At 39.3% G+C, this 26884-nt stretch overlaps 1 protein-coding gene across 3 annotated transcripts in view; it reads left to right on the plus strand.

The window, feature by feature from the left end:
- Positions 1–2679: 2679 nt before the first annotated feature.
- The window catches only part of prkcq (protein kinase C, theta), a 38837-nt gene continuing 14632 nt past the window's right edge, over positions 2680–26884 (plus strand). For 2 of the 3 annotated variants that reach the window (XM_085251665.1, XM_085251667.1), the window contains exons 1-4: positions 2680–2760; positions 13008–13385; positions 20872–21071; positions 23718–23778. In XM_085251665.1, the coding sequence (XP_085107791.1) occupies positions 13268–13385; positions 20872–21071; positions 23718–23778 (379 nt within the window). In that variant the 5' untranslated portion in view covers positions 2680–2760; positions 13008–13267. Of the gene's footprint in view, positions 2761–12533; positions 12622–13007; positions 13386–20871; positions 21072–23717; positions 23779–26884 lie in introns of those variants that run through there. The other variant, XM_085251666.1, reaches the window with a different exon arrangement.

Genomic DNA, 26884 nt, shown 5'->3' on the forward strand with positions numbered 1-26884 from the left:
TATTATTATTTTTAATAAGAAAGCACATCAACATAACCTTAACCTAATATAATGTACCCTTAACTTAATTAATCTAATTTGGGTGACATTATATTTGGGAGAAGTTTTGTTTTTGTTTTTGTTTCTTTGGTTTGTTTGTTTTTTGGGGGGGGGGGGGGGCGGGGGGGGGGTTGTTAAATAAATGTGATGGCGTTGTGTTTGGTCGACTGTATGCATGAAACAAACTGCATTTCATATTTTAAGACTCATGATCCAAGTCAAACACGTTTTGTGTTTCATCGCATGCTGAATATGTCTGACAAAAAAACATTGATGTTTTTGCTTTCTAAAGTATTACATCCACGTTTCAGATTTGAGTTGTCACAGTGTTATGCCGTGCTAAAGTAAAATTTAAAAAAAATGTTTTAATAAAAATTGCATTCTTCATGTTTTTAAGAGGCTCTAAAACAGACATACAAACAATCATTCACACTCACGCTTAACAAGTTAAGCTACTGTAACATGCATGTCTTTGAACTGTGGGAAGAGCAGGTTTTCTGGGACTCCATCCTACCTGACAAACTATCCTACCCTTTGTGAACATTAGCTAGAAAAATACTTTGACAGGTAAAATTAAGGGCCAAACAATCCTACCTTTGTGAATGTAAGCATAATTTAACGGGTAAAATGAAGTGGCAAACCATCCTGGCTTTAAGAATATAAGCTACAAGCATACTCTGATGGGCAACGCTAAGTGGAAAACCGTCATACCTACTTTAATTTGTGCTGGAATTACTCTGTGACAGCAGAAATATGCAGAAACTACCTACAGTAGGACGTTTTGCCAAAGTAGGATGGTTTGTCAGAACACCGGAGCACCCAGAGAGGACCCACACAGGGAGAACATGAAGCCTGTCCAGGATGTAGCCTGCCCCTCACCCAACATCAGCTGCATTAGGGTCACCACATGGCCCTGAAATGGTAAGAGGGAGGGAGTGGAGGAGGGAGGAAGGATGGATGTCCTCCAGTTTCCATAAGTCACGCACACACAGCAAAATCTCCAGTGTTAAATTAACACTGGAGAGTGTCTATATGGGTCCACACCTCTGAGTGTTAAATACAACACTGTTGAGTGTTAAATTAACACTTTTGACAGTGTTATATGTTTAAAAGTAACCTAGTCAGTTTTAAAGATTAACAATGACTAACACTGAGCAGTGCTGATTTTCTAACACTGGAAAATAACTCAAAATGTTAGAAATAGTGTTAGTGTTAATTTAACACTGGAGATTTTGCTGTGCACACACACACACACACACACACACACACACACACCCACACACACACATATGACTTGCACCACTAATGTAAAGTAATATTGTTGAGTACTGATGATCAGTGTTTGCATCCTAAATATAATGACACAATCAGACAGCAACTGCACATAGAAATACTTTTAAGTACATTAAAAAATTGCAATCAGAAGTGTTGTGTGTTAAAGTACTGATCTAGTTTCACTCACTGGTCCTTTCTGACCCAGTGGTCTTGGGCACTTTAGTAATGAGCCCGGTCACCAGATTTTAAATTTAGTCTTCTTGAAAGTCTCAAATGGTATCATTTCCTTTTACTGAATCACTCAATGCAGAAATGAACCATGGTGGCATGGTGGAAATTATGAAGACATAAAATTCACGCTACTTAAACTCCAAATATATCCCTTTTTCTGACTTAATTACTACATTTCCTATAAATAAAGAAGCTTTTACGCTTGTAAGAACTCAAAAGTCTGAGGTTTGCTTTAATATATGTTTACCGTTACCACAATTTAAAGTGAGAAATGGTGAAAACAGACATGAAAAAATGACTACAGCACAACTTAAAAAATAAATACACTTGAATTTGTTTTCCAGTCATTGATACATTTCACAGAATAAATCTATTTGTCTTTTTCCTGTTTATCCACCAGGTAGCACCAGGTAACCACGTGATCTGGGTATTAATACTACTAACAACAGCATTTCTGTTTTTGTAGGATGTTCGCTCCTTTATCAACTCACCGAGCAGCCCAGCTTTACTCATAAAGGTTTCACAGTATATTAGGCAGTCAGCTGTACAAACCCACAACATATGAGCTACATGTGTATTAGAGTAGTCTCTCTGTTGACTTACAGGGAAAGCAGGCGAATAGCCCTGATATTTGGGTTTGATATTAAATATGCTAATTTGAGTGCTGCCTCGGAAACATTAGAAATAAAACTTTGCCATCAAAAATCTCTGAATGTGGCCTTGAAGTCAGGTTGTTTTTCTTTATGTAGTTTCACCAATAAGTTTCACTTCGTACTGCGCGCTGGGGTAGTTGCATTCACCGTCTGCTCGGAAATGTAACTTCTGCAAATAAATATTTCTAAGCGAATTGGAAAATCAGCTGAGACTAAAACTAGTGAAGGACAGAGTTGTGCTTAGATAGGTATTTGTTATGATGCATTTCATTTAATTGGTTATAGTATTTTAATTTTGACCACCTCTTTAAAACTATTTATTTATTAGTTCAAATGGGCAGTAAAACAGAAAAACTGAAACGTCATCTGTGCTGTTGTATCAAATTTGATTGATCACTTCAGACCGCTTTCATGAAGTGTGAATATTCTTACAGTCCGTGAACGCCACGTGATATCACGCTTAAAAGCGCCCACTGTGCTCCCTCCGGTCTACAAACGCTCGGATGGAGAGCAGCTTCAGCTGCAAGCTCTAAACTTCAGCGGGCATTGCTGTGTCTCTAAGGTCAGTACACTTTCCTTTGGTTTCCAGCCCGAGGTTTCTGAACTTTAGTCAATAACTAGAGAAAAGCATTTCTCCCTACTTTTTAGGTTTTAAGCGGCTGCTTTGCAATTTGCGAAACGCGTGTTTGCCATTAGGTGGTGATGTCATTTTTAGAAACACAGAACGGGTGAAAATAATCTACATTTATTCACTGACACGAAAACATCTGTATTTAGAGTATTATAAAGTTGTGTAAGTGTGTGGGTGTGCGTGGGGGGGGGGGGGGGTGAGTCACACTTAACACCTTTAGTAACTATACGTTTGTATGAACACAAATACACTAAAAATACACAAAAAAAATACTAAACTAAAAATACTTACATGTAGGCATTTACTTGTGGATTAACTACTGTATTGTTATTATTATTATTATTATTATTATTATTATTATTATTATTATTACTACTGTGTAAACAGGAAGCTGGTCTGGGGTTACCTACTTCTGCATTTAGGTAGTTTGGGCCATAATACTGTACAACAATATAAGGCATAATTTATTTATAGGTATCTTTCAAGACATAAAACTAACAAAATCATTCTATAAATAACAAACTCACAAGTAAAGGTGATAAAGTAAAGGTAAATACACTCACAGCATTTTACTGTCTGGAGCTGATTGAGTGCGAATTCATTTGAGCCAATTTACACAGTAAATCATAAGAACCTGATCAATACTGCTGGATTTTAGGGTCTGAAACTGAGAAGCTGGGGGAAAAATTTTATACTTATTCAGCTGCCCATTTTTTAATAGAAATATTCATGCAGTCTGATAGAGTTACATTGAAATTAAACAATTATGGTGTTATAGTTTAGTTTTGTCAGCGCTGAGTTCACAGTGCCACAATTTTTTCCATGATATTATGCAGAAAGTTCCCAGAGTTCCTCCTGCACCACTATGTCTGTAATAGGCTGGTATTGGTCTGTAATGTGGGCCAGCACTGTGCAATATTGTGTCTGCATGCTAGCTGGTTTAGCCTCTAATGAAGGCATTAGTGTAGGTTGACCTTTAAAGGTTTTGAACTGTAGTCCCAGTGTCAAACTAAGCAGCTGACGTTAGCTGCTGAGGGTCAACTCTTTGTGTGTGCCTTTAAATGAGTGACCGCTTCAGGGATGCTTTGAGTGTCGAAGCAGCAGCTACTGTATGGTGAAAGGCCTTTGCCACACACGGACACCTGTCAGTAACAACAAAGCTCTCCAGCCTCCTCTTTTAGCTGCTTCAGAAAGCAAACACACGCTGTGCTTTGATGTTGCTGGGTACAGAGGGTCAGGTGGGAGGCTCGTTAGACTTTGTCCCCTCTCATGAAAGCTTTCTGAAAGGTCTCCAGCACCAGATCACTCGCACTTGACCTTCTTTGTACCTCCATGAGTGGGTTTGAGGATGGACAGGGGCTAAAGGGGGGGGGGGGGGGGGGGGGGGGGGGGTGGCATTTGAGCAACAACGGGTGGTGGCACCTCAGATGCCAGCACACATTGCAGTGTGCGCTATGAGAAAACACAATAAAGTCAAGTCTATTTATTCTGTATTTTGCAGAGGTGTGGACTCGAGTCCAAGTCACATGACTTGGACTCGAGTCAGACTCGAGTCATTAATTTTATGACTTTAGACTTGACTTGAAAAAATGTTCTAAGACTTGTGACTTGACTTGGACTTTTACACCAATGACCTGGGACTTGAATTGGACTTGAACCGGTTTACTTGAAAAGACTTGATATTTTACCCCAAATATAAAATTTAACATGCATATTATATGGAGATTGAAAATGTGACGTCATTCACGGGTAGAACCGCAAAGGATTCTGGGAACTCGTGGCAAGCGGTACTAGCGCACGCAGGCTTTCAATTAAAATCAGTTATACAGCGATAAAAAGAAACACAAAAATGTCAAGAAGCTGTTGTATTATTAACTGCAATAGCCGGTCGCATGACAGCCACGGGAAGCCGACGGGTAAAGAGATCGGTTGTTATCGGATTACGTCGTTGAAGAGAAATTGTTCGAGCCATGTTTCCGAAGTAACAAAGAGGCGACGGATGGCCTGGATCGCAGCCATTCAAAGACCAAATATAACGTCCCAGAACACTCCAGCTCACATGTTAGTCTGCTCCAAGCATTTACACGAAGGTCAGTCTGCTGTTGTAGTTAATGCGTCATTTTTCTTAACATAATTGGTGATATAGGTTACAAGCAAGTCTGACGCTGAACAGAAATTGTCACGCTATGCTCCTTTATTTATTGTGCATAAATAGTAAATTGTCCTGACACCATATTGCGTTTCGCTTCTGTTATTATGGTACATTGACAAAAACACATACTTTTATTCACAGGATAAAACAGGTTTTTTGTATCACTAATTGCCCAGTACGATTACAGCATACAATATTATTGTCACTGCTACATTTCTGTGATGCTACCAGAAATTATTTCCACTACTAATTAATTACCGTTGAGCTCAAAGGTTATATTAATAAACGGTTAACGAATGTGTATTTATGAAGACGATTTGTGAGACTGGTAAACTTATGATACGTACGATGGTCTTTCGTTCTACACGGTGCATTTCAAGGTCCTGCACCCATCCGTCGGTAAACTGTACCTGGGCTTGTTGCAGTGACCGGAAGTTACTAAACTTCATGAGTGTATGCACTCACTCCAAGAACCGTATGATTATAAATATGCATATAAATATGCTACGATGAGATAGCTGACTTCATCTAACTAGCAAATGTTTTCCAGGCTACGTTGGTGATGCAGTTTTTTTTAATGTGTATGATATTTTTGTCATGCGATTTTAAAGCTGGTCCTACAACCGCATCCAAGAATAACATGCAGCGTATCTCAGAACTGTCGGTGAAAATTATTCTTGGAGCTAGGTTTAATTGAGCTGCATTTTAAAGAGGTGCAATTTCACAATTTGTGTATATTTTCTAAGTTCACTATTTTGTCATGTGTTGAGAAAAACACAGATTTTAAAATTACATGGTCTAATATTTACATTTAGCATAACTGCAACATTCTTTTTTCGTTTGTTTTTTTTAAAGACTCGAAAGGACTTGAAATTCAAAGTTTCAGACTTGTGACTTGACTCGGACTTTTACACCCGTGACTTGAGACTCGACTCTGACTTGCCTGACATTACTTGAGACTTGACTTGAGACTTGAGGATAAAGACTTGAGACTTACTTGAGACTTGCAAAACAATGACTTGGTCCCACCTCTGGTATTTTGGTTGTTTGGAAGTAGATAAACATAAGCTGCACGAGTGCATCACAGAGATCTGACGGCTTCTGTTCGAAGACAAACACAAAAGTGTGTTTGTGTTCTTATATGTGAGGGAAAATAGTTCTAAGCAGTAATCGAAGGGATTGGGGCAGCTTATTTCAACAATGACCCCTGTGTTAGTCCTGTTTAAATCCACTTAGGTTTAGCCATAACGTGAGTGTTTCATGAGCATCACACCACAGAGGTGTAGGAAACACAAACATCTTCAAGCTTGAAGCCTTGAGGTTGTTAAAATCAGCCTTTTTCTGACTGACCGACAGCATCAGTTCGTTCCAACTCTTTCAATGCTGCCACTTTTTCCTGCAATTTTCTTCTCAAAAGGAAATACATTCGATGATTTCTGCATCATTGTCCATAAATTTCACAGCACTGGAGTTCAAGGTTTGCTCTTCTGGTTTGAAGAATGGGTTTAAGTTTGTAATGAGCTCCCCGGCTGCTTGTTATCGCTCGTCATGCAGATCAGTGTGCTTTAAAAAGAAAAACTACAGGTGGGGGTTCCTTCACTCTTCTTTTATCAGTAAAACAACAACAACTGGCTCGCTGCACCTGCAGTTGCAGAAACAGATAGATTACTGGGTGATTCCGTTGCAGAATTACATTTCCTATTAACATGCTTCTTTTCAGTCTAATACGACCCTGAATTTGCATTTTCAGTACAGCACTGCCTGGAAGATTTTGCTGGTAGGTGACTGACTCATATCACCAGGCCAGTAATTGGAAATGTGGCATATGTAAATTTAATCCGATCAAGTCAACTTGGCTCTCATTTCAAATCTGAAGTAACACCTCACAAATAACTTTCACAGCTATCAAAACCAGCAAGAGATAAAGTTAAGAAGTACAAAACTTAGCAAAAACCTTATTTACGGTAGGTGTTATTAAAAGCAGGCTTTAGCTTTTAACAAAAATAATACATTTTGTTGATGAATTACAGTTATTTTTATACTTAGTCCCCTATTTTTATGTGTAAAAGAAAAATCTGATTTAAAAGCAGCCTGTGTGGACTTTCATCGGTTCTATAAATTAAGCAAGTAAAATATGACCTGTATTTACACCATAACATGGGGTCAATGGAGCCGGTAATGCAAGTGAAACAGGCTGCAAAAGCAAAACCATCCCTACTTCCACCATCAGAGGTGGAGCTTCAACTTTACAAGTAGAAAAAAAATTTTTTGATAAAATTAAAAATACATTTTATTGGGATTTTTTAAAAAATATTTTGTGCTTGGCAACACAAATAAAGACTAGAAGACCACAGAGACAGCAAGGGTGGATGATCTCAGGATCGTTTCCACAGGGAAGAAAACAAGAGCCGACCACTACTCTGGAATAAGCCCGATCTTTATCCGAACGGCATTCTTATTTAGCTGGAAGCAACACTTTATGATCTGAAACGATATCCTCTGGAAAGCACAGCGGAAAGAGCGTGATGGCATGAACACGCATACCTTCCAAAGGCATTGGTCACAAGTGTTATTGATGATGACAGGAGACAGGAGCAGCCTGCTGAATTAGTGTCGAACCAACCCAGGAGCTTTTCTGCAGTGTCCACTCACACGGGCCTGGAGACTGCTCAGTGACCCCCTGACAATCACCTGGTCGCTGGGTAAAAATGCCTTTGCCATTGTGGTTGCTGGTGAAATTGGTCACAAAGAGTGCGCTGCACCAAAAACATTCTTGTAATTGCACCGAGGTTTTTGGTACAGCTGTGTAAACTTCACGAAAACCGATTTCAGCTAGCCAGTTTGCTGGCAGCCTGCAGCAGCCACTCAGAAAATAACCTGTGGTTGGCAGGGAGTCACTGACAACTCTCTAGACCTACTCGACTGTGGATTTAACAGTCAATTTCAAATTGACTGCCATCACCTCGCCAACTGGTCGGGTAATAGCCATGTTTACCTAGCAACCAGTGGTTGCCAACCGGTTTCTAGACCTGTGTGATTCAGGCCAATATCAGTCATTTGTTCTCAACCCAGCTGGGCTGCATTTCACTGAAGACAAGGCTAAAGGCCAGTAACCGCATTTCACAGTTGTATTTATACCCGCCGTTACACGCAGGAAGCCGCCCCAGTATTGTCCTCAACGATAGATGTCGCCACTCAGACAATATCCCCAATCAGCGCTGATATAGGAGGAGAAGAAGTGAAAACCGGAAGCCAAGACTTTGAGTTTGTTTTTTGGACAAACTCTAAAGTTTGCAAACTGTTCCAACACCTCCCTCTGTATACCTGTATGTCTCTGAGCTTCTGTACTGGGACATAATTAAAATGACAGTAAAAACCATCATGAGCGTACACTCACATCTTCAATCCAGCTGCGGTGGCCGTGGTTACGAGAATCGAGAGGTGCACGACCAACGCCACAAAGACCGTGTCCTTCAACAGATGATGTCACGCCAAAATTGGCACGCAAAACCCACGAAAGGGAGAGCATAATTGGGCCATTAGACAGGAAGACCCAGAAAGCACCACAAAGGAGGAAACTCGTTCTGTGGTGATAGACTAAAGGCCACCATTCCCTGCAGAGTGTTATTGGCAAATATTAAAAATTGCGATTTTATTTATTTTTAATCTGTTCACTTACATTTAAGCACCTGGAAATAAGTGACCTTGTATACGAATGGCTGTAATTTCTCAAAAGTTAAGGGAGTGCTTTTGTTGTATGACAGCTGCTTTCTAAATGATGCATTGCCATGACACCACCATACAGTATCAGCTCATTACAACAAAGGCTTTTCATTTGTACAGTTCTGAGACAACATCATAAAACCTTTGGAACTGGAACTGGAATATTATCCGATGTTCATTGAAGTTACAGTTATATACAAACTCAATCTGACCACCCCAATAGTAAAAAAAAACAAAACAGTTTTGACCTTCTTTGTACCTCCATGAGTGGTAGTGATAAACCCATCCAGCAATCTTTCACAGTCGTGCCTGGAAAAACCAAGTGAACCTCTGCTGCTAATTACCTTGACAAAAACAACAGTGGGAGTAAAAAGTGGAGGTTATACAGGTGCCCCTCCCTGTAATTTACTGACTGTCTGCACTTTAAAGGAGTTCGAACCAGTCCTCAGTCACAACAACTTTCACTGGACCTCAGAAGAGAAGGATCACAAAGACAAGAGTAGCACCACAACACCTGGAGACATTTCTGTGGCTAGATAACATCCTATAGTTTTAAAAGACCACCTGGATATTTCACAACACTTCTAGGACACTTTTCTGTGGACAGAAAATCCCTGGAGGAAAAAAACTGAAAGTAAAAGGGACTCTGCAGGCACATAACATAACCTCAGCTCAACTGTGAAGCAAGGCGGAGGGAGCAACATGGTTTCAGCTGCTTTCCTACCTCAGGGCCTGGATGGGTTTCAATCATTAGGAGAGCAATGAATTTAAAAAAAAATGTCGTTGGCAGGAGAGGTTTAGTGTTGCTGAACTAAACCAGTCACATAAAAGGGAGTGGTCCAGAAATGTGTCATCATTGTTGCCTAAGCCTCATAATCAGCTACAGGAAACGTCTGATTAAAAAAAAAGGTTCTAGACATTACTAAATTCAGACGTTCACGTACTTTTTCCAGCTAAAGTTATTACATTATGTTCACATATTATTCAGTTATTACGTGTTTGTGTGTTTGACTGTTACTGCAACACCAATAACGATCAGTACTCAGACCACATTTTATTTTATGTGGTCTAATAGAAAACTTCTCGCAACTGTAGGTTTAATGCAGATGTTCCAAGATCAGTGTACAGCTTGCTTTGATGCAGTCAGGTTAAAGCTTTACATTTCACATTTATATGATAATCTACATATAGTTTCTAACCTAAATCTTCCAAACCCATCGCAAAGAAAACTTTGAGCTTCGCGTCGCTTTCTCTATCCTCCTCCCGCCTTTTTGAAAAATTTAGAGCAGCAGGGTTTTGGGTCTGATTTTGTTTTTCAATCTCAAATTTGCTACAGCCCCACCTGTCAGGCTTCAAAAACAAAAAATTAAACCGCTCAGAAACAGGAAGTGTGGTTGCACTGATGTAACAGAGCACCGGAAGTGTAACTCCTCCTGCTTGAACGCAGCCTTTTACAACAGGTTCAACCTACACGAAAAACTGCGAGGGAGGGCTGCTGCTCTGCATATTTCAAAAGTTTGAATCTGTGATGTTAGTCTTGTGTGGGAGTGTGTGAACGTAAGTGCTGGCATGCACTTGTGATACTAACATCAGGGCCAAGGATATACAGACGAAGCGCCGAATGTTACTGTGTGTATAGGGACGTAACTACTTATCAAAACATGCTACATTAAAGTAAAAAGTGAAGTCTAACCTTCACATCTTTCAGGCTTATTCAAATTGAGAGTTTATAAAGTTTTCATAAACGTATTAAAAACACAAGTATAACTGTGTCCTAGTTTCACATGCTTAGCATTATCAGTATTATAGTTCTCAGTATGTAAGAGTTCGGGAAAAAATGGCAACTTCAAGTAAAATGAAGATTATTCTCAAAAAGGATGAAAGAAATCGAAATTTATGTAGTAACAGCTCAAAAAAGTAAGTGGTTAGATCATTTCTACCCAATGGTCTATGATTCAGAAACTGCTGTATGTGTGATAGAGAAAGCTGTCAGGGATTAACATGTGGAATAACTGCTGGGTTTCTTCACCCTGTGTGATACCACGCTGACTAGTTCAGTGGTTTAAATGGAAATTTAATGGTATTGGTAATGGAATCTATACAGCCACTCAAACTAACGTAATGTGAACAAACCAAGCAAGTTCAAAGAGGCCACAACATTTCCGAGAGTAAAGTTATACCTGGTTTACTAAAAGTGTGCAGTATTTTAGTACCTGGTAAATCAGTTTTGTTTTTTGTTGTTGTTTTGTTTTTTTTAAGAAATGGCTCATGAAATACTGTAATTGTGGCTTCTGAGCTGCCAAATAGTTTGACATTTTGTGCATAACAAATTTATATTTTTGTTTCCCTCCATGATGATAAGCCTAATGTTTATTCTCCTTTTAGTTCGAACTGTCTGGGGAATATATATCTTTAGCTTCAGCATTATACTTTTATAATGCACAGACTTTGGGGGGGTAGATTTTCCCAGAAACTGGCTGCTTTTTTAATATTTTGCAATGGGAGTATTTTTACAAAAATGCACAATGGGGGGCACTGACGGAGGGGGCTTCACACTGGGAGTACCTGGAGTTTGGAAGAGTGTATTTGCGACAACAGCCACTTACTCAAAAGGCAAGTTAACATGGCTTGGATTAGCATGTGGTATGAGCCAAGGTAGCTGCATGCCATTAAACTGTGTTCGCATAGAGTAGCATTGTATCAAACATACCTCAAACATGCACTATTAAAAAGCTTTCATTCTTTTGTGTTGACTTTCACGTCTATTTTATTTATAGCCTAGCACTAGAGACGTGAAGGATGCCCACCTTGGTTTAAAACTAAAACTGCATTCATTACAGCTATCCGCTGACACTGGGGGAGGGGCGGGTCAAACACAGCAACCAAACAGAGAAAGCCCTCACGCTTTCAGCTGGTTTTATGTACAGTTTTTGAATCCTCCACCTGATGATGCCGGTCAGGTGTTAAGTTTGTAGTCCAGTGTGGTATTTAAGGACTGTGCTGAAAGCGATCAGCAGATGTGACCAAAGTACAAAACATTGGACAAAAGTTGCCTCTTAAAACAATGCGATAAGCTGAAAGATGCAAAAATGCCTTACTGTCGAGCTGAATGATAATTATATGATACACGGTTGATTAGAAATCAAACATTTTTTTGATTTGTTGAGTTAAAAGGACCCAACAGGAATGGATGTGCCATCTCTTCCATGTTGTCATTACTGTCCTACATCATACATAGCAGGAATTTATTCTGATCTTCAGTGACCGGACCTGTGAAACTGCATGATAAACCTGTTAAATTACAGAAAAAGTTATGACTGTTCACAGACTGTTATAAAATACAATGTTTTTGTTATTTTAATGCTGGTATTTAATTTTTTATGTCTCAGTTAACTTTTCGGGTGAAGTATGAAAATGTCAATTAAAAGTTCAAAATTTATACTGGTTCACATTTCTAAATCTGTCCAATGTCATCACCGGGCTGATTTTGGCCCACCGGGCTAAGCTTCCGTTAGCTAGTTCGATATGTTCAACTCAAATTCTAATTCTGCATGAAACACCTCGTGCTTTACTTTGGGAGCTAAAAAGTTAAAAAATTCTCTTTGTTAAGATGTTGAACTACGCTGACGCAGTGTACACAAGTTCACATGACGCTACTTAAGCACAGTAAGCTTTACAGTAAAGAATGATGATGAATATTGCAGACTCAGGCGCATGCTGTCATATAGTCCACATCTGCGTTTAGTATTTCAGCTCTATTAATAGTCCCTGTCTTCTCTCCACCACTGGGACTGACATTGACACACAAACACACACACACAAACACACACACAGAGCTCTTCAGCAGGCCTCAAATGTCACATCGGCCTTGACCGAGTCGAAGACACTGCAGCGGTCGCAGAGGAAGTGATTTATAGGTGTGTTACTGTGATTATTAGCATGGCTGATCGCACAAAGCAAAGAGATTATTTGTTTACAAGCCCTAAAGTTATGAGAGGTTGGGTTTTTTTTAGGTGCAGTTAGGTTCAGCAGGCTGCTTTTTTTTCATTGCTCGCAGTGCTTTATGTGTGAAACTCTGCAAAGCATGGCAGATGCGTTCCTGTCCTCTCATTAAATGTGTGGTTTGAGACATTTTATCAGGGGGAGAGTGTACGAGAAGAAGTTCTGTTGTTGATTTGATTTTAAAACTTGCTGTAACAGCCAGCTGGAGCAGATAAAAGTTACATGTTTGCAGGGAAAGAGCTTGTGGTTACGGCGTCACGGGTGATGAAATGTCTGTGTCTCTCTCTCTTCCTTTTTACAGGTTCTTTAAAGTGTCAGGGGTGGAAAGAAAAAACTCCCTGCCTCCTCCCCTCTGCTAGCCCATCTTTCCTGTGGAGGAAGAGGGGCAGTCGGTGCATGCTGCAGTGGAGGAGAGGTGGTTCACACCAGTGCACGAGCTCTCAAAGCTCACAAATCTCATCTATTTCTCATCTATTCAAACTAAGAGGACTTCATCCGGAGCGCATCTGTGGAGGCTGTTTGGATATTTGAGCAGCGGTCAGACGGTAAAAGTCTGCAGACATGTCGCCTTTCCTGCGGATCGGATTTTCCCACTTTGAGATTGATCCGGGTCTGGCTTATCATGAGGAGGTGCTGAACCCATACTGTGCTGTTTATATGAAGGAGGCCGTTGACACAGGTTAGTGACTATAAATAATAATCATTTTAATTTGAGTCCATTCAATCAAGTGAAAGTTGAGCATTTAATTGAACAGTGGTTACAGACACTGGAATTGTGGATCCACAAGACCCTGACTGTAACCCACTGAGGTCTAAGTGGTCGCTGGTGACCACCCCAAACCCTTTTTCTGCCCCTTGATGGCCAAAATTGGAAGAGCAACTTTAAAAAAGGACAAAAATGACATAATCTGATAGCACAGGGTTGGATTTAGGGTTACGGTTAGGATTAAAGTCCTCATCGATGACAGCTTAAACTTCAGAGGGTTAAATTACACAGTGAGGTGGAACATTTTGGCATGTGTAATTATGTTTTGGTTTTGGCGATTGCATCATCTTTGTTTGTTTGGGGGGGATTTCGTAGCCACACAAGCTCAGAATTGATTCAGTAATTTAGCTATTGATCCAGAAAAACACCAAACATTGACTGCTTTTATGTTCACAAATGTGACTTTGTTTCTTTTCTTTGACACGTATGATTGTAAAACTGTTCGCTTTAGATTTCTAACAAACAAACAGTTTGAAGACATTATCTTTACATGTGGTTGACTTAATCCTTTCTTTTTTAACTTTTTGAAATATTAGATATTTATATATAGGAATCAACTTCAGTAATAATCTCTGTGCATGTTTCCACAAAAACAAGTTTGGAACAGAATCTAATTATTTTCAACTCATTTTAACTTTGAATTTTGCAGAAATACCATAAAGACAGCTTGTCAAAAGCTAGAAATGTTAATTTTATTAAAAAGCTATCCTCATTTTGCTTCAGCTACCGTGGGAACATGGGCTTGGTTACCATTGTGCAATGTTGCTCACCACTTTTAACAGCAACACTCTGAGTGTAAGTGTTTGAGGCCTAGGGAGAGCAGTCGTTGCAGTGCCGACAGTGTTATAAGCTTGGTGTAGGTTTTAAGATGATCAGCAGCCTCGCTTTGGCTATTTTTTTAGTTTCAAAAACTGGTGAAATGTTTTTGAGGTGTGAGCTGCGGGCCCACCAGCTTACACCGGGACTCTTTTACATGCTGCTGTGCAGACTGATGCAAAATGTGATTTGGCACCATCTTACTGAATCTCCTCGGGAAACAAATGGTGTCACGATGGCAGCGTGTGTTGATGGTTCATCATTAGCGCTGCCTTCACAAATGTTAAGAACTAAATGTTACCCATGCCTCAAGCAACTATACTCCTCTTTATCCTCACTGACACGGACTTTTTAACTGAACAAGCCTTCAGCTCTGAAGAAACAGATATCTGTGATTTTCATGAATTCAAATTTCTAATCAGTCTGATGACAAGAAAGGTTTTTCCAGTCGCCTCAGTCCATCCTTAACGAGCTCGTGTCCAGAGAAAGTGATCTGGAATTTCAGGATCTTGTTGTAGTTTAATTTGTTTGTGTGGCAGAGTTAAAAATAAAGAGCTCCTGAGCCCAAGCAGTCATTTCCACTACATGGTCATGCTGTTTATATATTTACCATATATAATGAAATTCTCAGTTTTTTTAAACATTCACTTTTTTCCTTCTTAAAGACTCTTAATTACCTCTCTGGTATCTTTTTTCGTAAAAGAGAACACACAACTCCCATCCTCGCTTCACTCCATTGGCTGCCTGTATATCTTAGAGTTCATTTTAAAATTCTCATGTTTGTTTTTAAATGTTTAAACGGTCTTGCCCCAACTTACCTCTCTGAGCTTCTGCATCTTTACTCACCCCCCAGGTCTCTCAGGTCAGCTGACAAGCTGCTCCTGGAGGTACCCAGGTCCAAGAGAAAGCTCAGAGGGGACAGGGCCTTCTCTATTGCTGCTCCTAATCTCTGGAACAATCTGCCCCTGCGCATTAGAGAGGCCCCTTCACTGTCCACTTTTAAAACAAGTCTTAAAATCCATTTTTACTCCTTGACATATGACACAGTATGACCCTGATTTTATTGTTTTAAATCTAATGTGCTCATTTTATTGTTTTACATGTAATTCTAATGATCATTTTATACTATTTTATTTTTTGCTATTTGTGCTGATTTTATTATTTTAAATGTCATTTTAATTATCATCTTATTTTTTAAAATTTTTTATCTTTATTTTATTTTTTTTAACTTATTCAATGTATCATTTCTGGCATGTCAAGTGTACAACACTGTGTGTTCATCTGGGAGTTGTTCTGAAAGCGCTATATAAATAAATTGCCTGCTTATATGCAACTAAATCCTAACCTGATGAGGAAAGTCAAGCGTTACGTGACTTTTCTGGTCTGTATGTTGCTCACATTCAAATCGTAAGGATGACATTTCTTTTTATATGTCGTCTTTGTATTATTCTAGCTCACATATGGGTCATTCCATCTCACATTAGCATAGACTGACATTTTTGAATATATCTGTCCCAAATTACAGATCTTGGTTCATTTGGATGGGAACAAAAATCAGGGAAAATATTTGTTTGTTTGTTTTTAAATTCATGTTCGCACATGTTAATCAAAGGGGTAAAAGTGGGTTGACAAACCTTTTTGTTTTTAATATATGTTGTGCAACATATTTGCAGTCATTAAACATCTGCAGACTTTTTTAAATGCAAATCTGAGACGGTCATGTTGAAGGCCCACGTTGATTTGCGATGGACTGACCCCTTTAGAATTGAAACATCTTGTAGATCACTCATTCTCACTAAGTTTATTATTAAATATTATTTAATATTTCACAGGATCGCAGCCCTTCTGTAGACAGGGTTGCCATAAAAACCCACACTATGCTCACTGGGTTTTTACCAGAAAAAAGAAAGAAAGAAAGGTTTTCCATGCAGCACAGGAAGTGATGCTCAGGAAGTTTTCAGTGAAGCAACAACAGTGTGTGTTGGGAACAGAAAATGTCGACTGTGACTGTGGTAGTAGGTTACAGCGTAGAACGCTTCACTGATTATCTGTAACTGTTTTCATAGTGAATCAGCTATGTTTACTTTCACTTTGAAGGACGCTGACATACAGTTCCAGCAAGTCTTTCCGGCTACGTCTGCAGAATCTGAGGTATTGGATGGCTCATATAGCAGGAATGTTCAAGGACTCAACAACATTTTTAAATAATAGAAATGTTAATGGGCTTATACTGTAAGCCCAGTATGCCCTTTAAGCTCTCTTTTGGGTTGTTGATTCACATCCAGTGTCACAACTGTGGGAAACTTCCCAGCGTGATATAGCCTCACAGCAGAAATCTTAGTTCTGCATCTGGCTAAGTTTAACCACTGCTGAGTATGAGTGCAGGATAAAGTTAAACACAGTGTGTGACTGAGAGGAAAGAGGAGGGTCCTTATGTTTCTTTTCCTCTTCAATGTAACCGCAACGCTCGTCCTACAGGGTAGCAGAGCGACACTCTGTGTGTGTGTTTCACTTACACTTTCACCGGGGAACTAAATGTAATTTAGTTTCGTTTCACTTTACTTTGGATTAAAAGTATATATTTTTAATGCATGAGTCATAACATTGTGAAGAAGCAAAGAGTGGACGCGTCATTGATCTTATGATGTGCTTAAACTGAAATACTCACATGAAGTGAAGACATCCACTACTTCATCACAAAGAGTACCCTTAAAAAGGGAAAAGCCGTTTATTACGTTAAACAGTGTTCCAGTGTTTATGAGGAGCATATGCTCGCTGGCAGCGTGAAATGAAGAGCTGATTAGAAAAAATAAAAAAACAGTAGATAGCTCCCATCAGGCCCCTTTTGGCTCACTGTGACTTATTTCATCTTCAAATAACAGTGACTGAAGTCGCCTTTAGTCGAGTGTGTTCAGGCTCTCTTTAGGTTTCTCCGTTTTCGACTCTGCCAAGCACAGCAAGTCGTCCACAAGTGCAACACTTTAAAGCCGCATGATTTTCTGTTCTTACAGTGCTGTTTTTTCAAAAGTAGCGTTATCATGATGGTATGCATGGCTGTGCCAAATAACTCGTGTCTGTTCCTGTATAATGAAGTTTATAAGGCTTCCAATGATTCCACTTTTAGATTTCTTGTGTAATTTAGTCTGGAAAAGTTAAAATATATTATCAGTAGCATTTATATTTATACAGACACAGATATAAAATGTGTATCTGCACTAAGTAAAATCCTTACTTTCAAAATAAGGCCAGCATGTTCTGTACATGTAAAAACAATATGAGAAATCCAGTCATGTGTCTCTCCGCACTCCGCACCAAAGCAGAACGGTAAATACCATAGACTGTATATGAAAGATGGTTGGCAGAGCATTTGAACTGCGCTTACTTCTGCTCCAAAACCAGCATGGTTCACCAAACTTTTCAGATTGGAGGATGGTGTCCCATGCTCTCCAGTCTAATTAACAAGGCACATATATAGACTGTACAGTTGTATCAGTATACTGCAGAGATGTGCATACATGCTAATTAGCGCTAAGTCACATCAATTTAAAAAAAAAAAAAAAAACTTAATCATTAGGTGGTTGCCAGGACAAGACTATCAGAAAAATCCTTTGGCTCTCTTGATTTAAGCCCTTATTTAATTCTTATATGAACTATGTATGGTCTCAATCGCTGCTTTTAAGTCTTGCTGAACACAACAAGGGTACGACAAGGGTAGGTCCTAAGATCACTGGAAGCAAGATGCAGTGGCTACGTCCATTTTTTATATACAGTCTGTGATTATGGTAATCAAGGAGAATTTCTCATGTCACTGATGTGTTTTCAAAAGGCCTGGACAACAATAGGACTCTGTGGCATAGATATCAGTTCTTGGAAGCACAGACAGTACTGGTTAGTTAAATCAGCTCATTGTTGGTTTTGCTTTTCACAAACTACGCTGACAGCGAGACATGTATTCGTGAAAACTCAACAGGTCGTTCAAACAGCGAATCATTTTTAGTGAATTCCACTTTAGAATTTTATTCAAATGAGGCAAACCTGATGAGCCAGGGATCTGAAGCTCAAACACAGCAGACAGATTTGCTTTATTGGATGGATTTCTTTCTCATTGTCCCATTCAGTGTTTCTGTGCGTTTTTACCGACAGTATATACAGAGAGGGAAATGTAAGCCCCTTCAAAAGAGCGAAGACATGAGAGCACAAACTCTAAATAGCACTTTGTGCTTTTTCAAAGAACACAGACTGACAACTGCATGGAGCCAAAACATCACCATGCTCTTTGCTTAATGCTGCAAGGAAACCTTTAAAATAAAAAAGACACCGTCTGATAAATCCTGTGCGTCTGGGGAGACAAACACACATTTTCCTCTCTTTGTGCTTTAATCAGCTCTGACAGCAGCTGGCAAAGGCGATGGACAGAAAGGCAATGAGCCGATGAGATGGAGAAGGCAGCGGCTCACTTTGGGAGTAAAAAGCTTAGAGGGCTTTATTGTTGAAGCAGCAGGATAGCATGTGGCTCTTATGTAAGTGGATGTATGAGATGTTATTGCAGAGAAAAATCAGCAGATGTGAATTACAAAGGCTTTCTTTCCCTCCCAGCCATATGATGCAATTGAAAATCTGTCAACATTCAGAGTGAATGGTAGATAGTCTGTATTTGTATAGCGCTTTACTTGGTCCTAAGGACCCCAAAGCGCTTCACACTACATTCAGTCATCCACCCATTCACACACACATTCACACACTGGTGATGGCAAGCTACAGTGTAGCCACAGCCGCCCTGGGGCGCACTGACAGAGGCGAGGCTGCCGGACACTGGCGCCACCGGGCCCTCTGAATGATGATATAATCTGCTTGCTGGGTGGTCAAATATTCAAACATAGTGCAATGTCTAACAGCACTAACAAGCACATGGGATCAAAGACGGTCATGAATCTGGCTTTAAAGAGCAGCTTGATACATAAACAAATAAATAACATTTTTTGTTTTTTCACTGTCTACTGTAGAAACTTGTGATTTTTCGCAGTGGGCCCAAAGTTTTTAAAAAAAGAATTTCTGTCAATTAACTAGAATTTTACATTTTATAATTAAAGGGCAGAATGTGCAATGAGCTTTTGATGAGTTTTTTTCTGTAATGTTAGACATTTATTTTTTTCCAATTCAAGCTCAAAGCACCTCTTTTTGTAAACTGAGATGTAATGTTTAAATTGCACTTTTTCTTATAATTAAATATCTCGGGAATAAAATATGTAGTTAAATCTCTCTACACTGACAAATACAAGAGTTTTAATTGTCCAGACAACTTAAGATTAACTTATTAATTTCCTTTTTCAGTGTCTGTAATGGTTAAAACAGTCAAAAACAGCAGTGTTTTCTTTTCTTTGTGGTATTTTCAAATTTGTTATGGGACAAAATCTCCAGAGCTTGTGATTTTGTGATGACATTTTCTCTAGTGGTCGAAGTGTAGGTAGCAAAAGACAGGTTAACCTGTCCCTGACACGCAATGTCATCATTCCCAGCAGATGTTCTAAAGTGCTGCAGGCATGACTTTTATTTTGTAGGTCAAACTGGAAGTTAGCATCACCCCACTTCCTTGGCTAAAAGCTAATGAGATTTGAGCAAGATAGCCTCGATGAACAGGTGTCTCTTTTATGTTTTTTGAAGCATGAATGCAATTGCAAGAAGCAAAACACTAACAGTGGGCTGTAAACAAAAACACCACCCCTGCAAAGTTCCCATGTTCACCTACGTAACAGTAAATTTTCCCAACAACTTCATCAGAACCATTTAGCCACTTGTTAGCAACCACATTTTGTGGGACTTCACCAACTAGCTTCAAAGATAATGAGTGGGGTACTTCATAAGAGGCTGCAGAACAAATCATGTAAAACATGTAATAACCAGAGGCTGTATTTCAGTCTTCTAGCTAAAAAAAAAAATAAAAAAAATTCATTGTGATGTTGTAAGCAATTCATAGCAAATAATGCTAACTCAGTTCTGGATGTTTAGGAGTTTGTTTGCTTGTGGTACTCTTTTGGATAAAAGCCAGACTTTGGAAAACTGTATGCCACACAATATTTTAAAAGTAAATGTTGATCAAATGTCACATCATGAGCAAATGGATAAAAATACAGTCTGTCACCTGGCAGACATCTACCTAATGCTTTCCACCTTTCTTATTCTCATTCTCAGAAACATGCAGCCACTTATTCCAATTGAAAATGTAGGTGTTTGCAAAATCTACAAATAACTAATTTTTCATTTTGAAAATGAAGCTGAGCAATACACCAACAGCTGAGCGCTGTTTGCTTTTTATCTGCTCAAACAAGAGTAAATGTAGTCAGTATTTCTGGAAGCAGGACAGTGCGTGGAGGATAGAGTCGAAATATCCTTAGGAGTGTGTGTAGAAGTGTGCTTCATGTATCTGTTTCTTTAATAGTTTCTTGACAACACTGGAGCTCTGTGGTGTGGACTATGAAGTGATTTCTGCTGTCAAAAAGACTTCTGTGCAATGAAATAAGAGTCAATTTTATCTCATGTCCTACCTATAAAGAAGTGGACTTTATTTCTTTTTTTTTCGTTACAGAGAAGGGTCAAGTGTACAAGCAGAAGAAGCCCACCATGTATCCGCCCTGGAGCACCACATTCGATGCCCACGTCCACCGCGGGCGCATCATGCATGTGATGGTAAAAGACCGGACAGCCGAGCTCAAGTCTGAGGCCACGGTAGCTCTGGACTCGCTGGCAACACGGTGCAAAAAGGAGAACGGCAAGCTGGAGATTTGGGTTAGTGCATCAGGATGGATTGATGCGTGCGCTTGTTTGAAGTGACAGACCAGCTGTTTAGTTACGCAAGCAAAAAGAAATCCAGATGTGCAGATGCGTTTAAAGGGGTAATCCTCCTTTAAATTATTAAAAAAATAAGAGGTTTTTTTGTAATAAGCATCATCATATGCACTGAAACCAAAACACTAACGGCTTTTAGATCATAGCAAAAGAAGCCTCGGTTAAATTAATTACTTTAATGATGGCTCTAATCCACGTCCTAGTAAGCAAAGTCAATGAGCCAGTGCACACAACACCATCAACAAGCAACATCTGTGCTTCTCCTGCTGTGACCGTTTCAACGTACTGAGAACAAAGTTGTCCCATATTTTCATGGTAACTCATTTAGATTATTTTATATCATGTCTAAACAGAAAGCCAAACAAGAAAATCCTTTTATTTCTGTTTTATTACAACCGTTATTTTCTTATGATATGAAACACAGATCGTCTTACAATCAACACCCAGCACAACTTCAGTGTTTTTAACTAATTACCACAGATATTATTACATTTTTATTAACCTTTCTGGATCATATTATAATTGTGACATAATTATTGGCATCATAACTGCTCTCAATATGAGAAAAGAAGGCTACATCACAATGGTATCATTATAAGAAATAAACCCTTATCATGCAGCAAAATCCAGCTTCTTTTATGGAAAACATTAACAGGTTTAATCTCTTGGGAAATGTTTACAGGTTTCTACTGTAGACTATATATAGATATATGACTGATATAATCCACCATCACATTATCCGTTGGTTCCTGAATGCTGCTTTTTGTTAGCTTTGTGTTTGGGTCATAGGTGAGTTGTTTTTTGTTGTTGTTTTTTTTGTTTTGTTTTTTTTTTTTTTTGGGGGGGGGGGGGGGGGGTGGTTAAGCCAGAAGCATCTATACTTGACCAAGAGGAGAAAGTGCTATATTATCAACTAACACAGCTAGCTTGGTTAGCAAACTGTATCCATAAACTTGCCCATCCCTTGGCCACACAGGCCTAGAGACAATTCAGTAACCTACTCAGGGGCAGCCTCCAGTTGTTAGGAAAAAATGTGTGTTTCCTGACCAGTTTGCATGTGGTTGTTGGAAGTTGATGTTTTTGGTGAAATCAGTTGAAAAGAGTCTCCTTGGGTTTCAGTTGCTAGCAGACTGGCACAGTCATCCATAGTCTGCATGGACGACACCAACTTGTCTGCAAACACTTGCTAACTAATCACTGAGTAGTAGAGAAACCTGAAAAAAACCCAAATGAAGACTGTTCACCTTCAAAGTAAAAGTTGTTTCATATTGCAAAAACCAACATGGTTCAAAGGGGTGCAGGCTTTACTTTGAACGTGAATGGTCTCAGTTTCTGGTTTGCATCACACTCTTCAAAGTTTAGCAACAGTTTACAGAGAAGCCACCAAACTTTGGGCACTGCTGCAATCTACTAGTGGCCAATATAAACACAAAATGTACCTTGCTGTGACCAATTTTACCTAGCAACAGCAGCCAAACTCTCACAACAACTTGTTGAATTTTTCACTACTTGGTTGCTGAGAGGTCATGTAATTGACGCTTAAGTGGGATTAATATGAATTATAATTTTTCACCAAACAAAACCTTGCTGGAGCCATGTTATTTGTGAGATAGTTTTATTTCATTTCCCCAATTGCATCAACCTGAATTCGCTGAGGTGTGGCCTGGGACGCAACACCATGCTGTTGACACGCACCTGTCATTCAAAGATGCTGCACCCCAAAGTTTAAGATTTAACAGCATCCAAATGACTGAGTTATAAAAAAGAAGTCACCATCTGTGCAGTTTTTATAAAGAAAGAAACCATCAATAGATGATATGGAGACTGGCTCACTTTTGGAGTGAGCCTCAAGTGGCCATTAGAGGGACCGCTTAGGTGGGTTTTTTTGTTTTTGTTCTTTTTACATACGTGTGTCTTTTTTCCCCAAGGTTGCTGCTTGATTTTCCCGCAGGCTTGTATCCAAATAGACTCTTTTGTTTAGCTGAGTACTACATCTGCCAACCAAAGGAAGCGTGAAGAACTAACATTACAGCTCAGCCGAGGCAGGACTTCATTAATGTCTTCATCTCGTCACAGCTGTCACAAGCATGATGCTTTTTTTCACGGGTAGATGCGCCCCTACGTCTTGTACTTCTGTAGTTAACTAGAAAGAAAATAGTTCCTCCAAGAAACTGTCCAACATAAGATTTGCTGATTGTTTTGGGGCCATGGATTTGGGCTAAGCTGTTCTTTTAATTAGATGCAGGTCATTCGGTGAAATCTGCTGAGTTTTTTTTTGTTAGAGAGAGCAAGAGATCACTTCCTGGACAGACTCGGTTGTGAGTGGCACTACACAACATTTCACGGCATGATCTCTTAAACCAAACTAATCAAATACGCTCCTTCAGCCTGTTCTTTATGCGTGTGTGTTGTTGCCAGACTGTCTGCATCTGTCACTGCCTCTAAGGAGCATGACGTATATGCATCATCCTCCTGAATTCACATCCTTCCCTTTTCATTTTGTCATTTTCTCATGAATTTCTTTCCTAAAATATCTCTTTTTGTGTGTTTCTGTCTCCCTTTGTTCTTCGTTTCTTTTTCTCTCAGTTGGAGCTGAAGCCGCAGGGACGCATGCTCATGGAGGCTAGATATTATCTGGAGAAAAGTGGTGAGTGAATCAGACCTTCAAACCTCAGCTTGCTGCCCCTCGGTAGTTATTTACTGAATTCGCAGCCAAATAAGAAGAACTGCCTCACAAAATCTGATAAAATTACAGTGAGAGCCACTTGTTCTTATGTGGTTTACATAATTGTCTCTGGCACACACACAGTGCTGTAGTCTCAGGAAGCAGCCTAACAGCAACTCCTCTGGTGTTGTGCACTAACAAGACAGGACAGAGAAACCAGAAGCACAAAGGACGAGCTTTAGAAGTGTTGCCTAGTATTGTCGCCTGTGGGTTTAATGCTTAAACTCAGATTTACATGTGACGTGGTTCGACTGTGTAGAAAGATTTAAACACGGGAAGAAAAACCATTTCAGCCCTTAAAGTCCAGGGATTTCAAAATCTGACTAATCTATAAGTGATGCGAAACATCTCATCCTCACCCCTGGGGCAATTAGTGCCCGTTTGTCAAAACCGCTAGTGTGGTTTGTTTACACAACCTGTCCTTAAGCGTCTGCCCCGACACGCTGGATTATATCAGTTGTGGTGAGTATGGTCACTACTAGCTCATCTTTTGTCAGTAAGCGGGGTGTGAAGAGACCAATTTTAAATTGTGACCTTTTCCTGACTCTAGTTTTTAGTTTCTGAATCTAACAGGTGAGTGGAAGCAAAAAAGGTTTTACATAGTCAGTCGTCTGTCGTTACAGAGACAGTGTGTTCAAACTGCGTGCCAACTAATGACTTAACAGGCTCAGTGCTTATAGATGCCCACATCTGTATTATGCAGGGTTTAAAATGGGAATCCCTTCAAATCATGGTTAATTATAGCTAATAAGCAACCTAGTGCATGAAATTAATGGCATCTCAGGACCGCTTACACGTAAAGGTCATGGTTTGTGTTATCCCTGTGATGCCTTCATAGTGGAGAGGCAAGATTGTGGTCGCAGTATCAAAGAATCTCACTAGTGGCAGAAGAAGCAGAGCCGTGAGCATTAATGGAGCTTGCGACTTTTCAAACAGCTCAACAAATATCAGCCGATAAACTGTTTTTGTGCAGTTTTCCACACAGCAATGTGTCTGTACGCTAAAGACAGCGATGCTTTACTTCCTAGAGAGAGAGAAAAAATTAATGTGCAACACTGAAGGAAGGAAAAGCATATAAGAAAGAGAGGAAGGAAGAGTAAGATACAAGATTATTTTCAGAAATGAGGACTGCTCAGCAAGTGAAAGTTTATAAATGGGAAATGTAAATCCTGCATGATTGATGGAGACCGTACCAGATTTAAATACTGAGATACTGGATGTATTAATCATGTGCTGCTGAATTTTGTTTTCATTAAAAAAATAGAAGTTTCTTGCAGAAGAAGTTCTACTATTTTTTTGTTATTCAGTGGTTGCATGGAAACTGTTTAGCGCACGCTACACATGTTAGTTTGTGGTATTGTGGTAAAGCTTGCAGTGATGCACTATGTTGGACTGGTTACATTAAGGGTAGCAGACGTCAAGCTGTATTTAAGCTGATTAGATTCAGTCTCTGAACTCTACAGTTTATACAGTCTTGTGCAAAATTTTGAGCCACCCTTCATTTCTTGATCTTTTCCAACAAGCCAAACTTTTTTGTGATTTTTTTATATTGTTTTGAGTGATTGATCTGTAGTATTTCTGAAGGTCTTCCAAAGTTGGTCTTTAGCTACTTTTTCACTCTTTTTCAGTCCAATCCTTGTAACTTGACCATGCAGTACCACCTGGAAAGTGTCTGATTGGCAACAGCTTCATTTTTCAGCTTGACAATAGTCCCTAACACACTGCCAATGCAGTAAAAACACACCTGCATTAAAAAAAACTTGTTAACGCTTGTTAACATTTTAAAAACTGTTTTCCTATTACACTGTGTTGCCGTGTAGGTTTACACACATTTCAGTAAATCTCTACACCTATTTCCCGTTTTCATAGCAAAATATACAAAATGAAAGATGGCTCCAGACTGCTGCACGAGCTCACTCGTCTCTACGGGCTGGAAATCAGCCATATAGCTTCTGTAACATCTGCTTATATCTTGTTGAATTCAGTTGGTTATATCCACAAAGAGCATTGAGCTTGGGTGTAGCATCACAGAACAGCTGATCACAGTCTGTACAGACTGTTAATGTACCCCCACCTGCCAAATCCCAGTCTAAAACCTGTTCACACCGTTCCTTCTATGATCCACGAGGAAGAATAACAACAAAATCAAATCATTTTAACTTGTTACCCTGAAAAATATCTATTATTTTGAAAACCAAAAGTTAATTGCATATTTTTTCCATTTATGTCAGCATTATTCTGTAATTAACCACAACAAAAAGCAAGGAAAGTGGAAAACAAAGGGTGCCTGTGGGACACGAGACAAAGTCTCCTGGCTATTAAACCTGTAAATTACGCCTCTGTCAGCTGTGTAGGTCTCTAAAAAGGGACAGTTACCGTTTACCGGCTGTTGTGTGTGTCAGAGCACCAACTTTTGTATAAAAAAAGTGACAGGTAAGTTTGATCATGAAAGACCTAAAAGGAGCCTGATATCAGAAAAAACTCACCTTTTTAGTCTTTGCTTGTCTGAATGTAAGAGTGACGTGATAATATAAAATTAGAAACAATGAGAATGATCATTTTAAAATATACTGAATTCACAGAGAGCCTTCTTGCATTATTGTGAAATTCTCACCTGGTCCCTCTTTATGTGCTCCTCAGAGTTGATCAGCTTCACTTCTAGAATTATGCACATAGGTCCGCTAAACTTTAATATGCACTAAATTAGTATTTATTTGAAGGTTTTTATGAGTAAATAGGCAGGTGTGTTAAAAATACAGAAACCAGTTGTTTTATGTTTTGTTGTTTTAACTTCTGTCTTACCCTGTTTTTCCCTTTCTATTCTCAGTATTAATGAGATTCCTGTATAAATGCCGAAAGTGGCGTGCTCATCACTTTTGTGCGGCCAGACAAGTAGCTGGCAGCCAGCTACTGTGTCCTAGAGGATTATTAATAATCAAGTAGGTGTAAAAATACAGAAAAGTGACTGTGAATGTTCATTGTCGAAGGCGCACCCGTAAGTGTCTCATCATAATTAGATTTTCTTAAG

The sequence above is a fragment of the Mchenga conophoros genome, linkage group LG17 (assembly GCF_057382185.1).
Source record: "Mchenga conophoros isolate Kocher_MC1m ecotype Shallow Benthic linkage group LG17, M_conophoros_male_GT1.1, whole genome shotgun sequence".
Lineage (NCBI taxonomy): Eukaryota > Metazoa > Chordata > Actinopteri > Cichliformes > Cichlidae > Mchenga > Mchenga conophoros.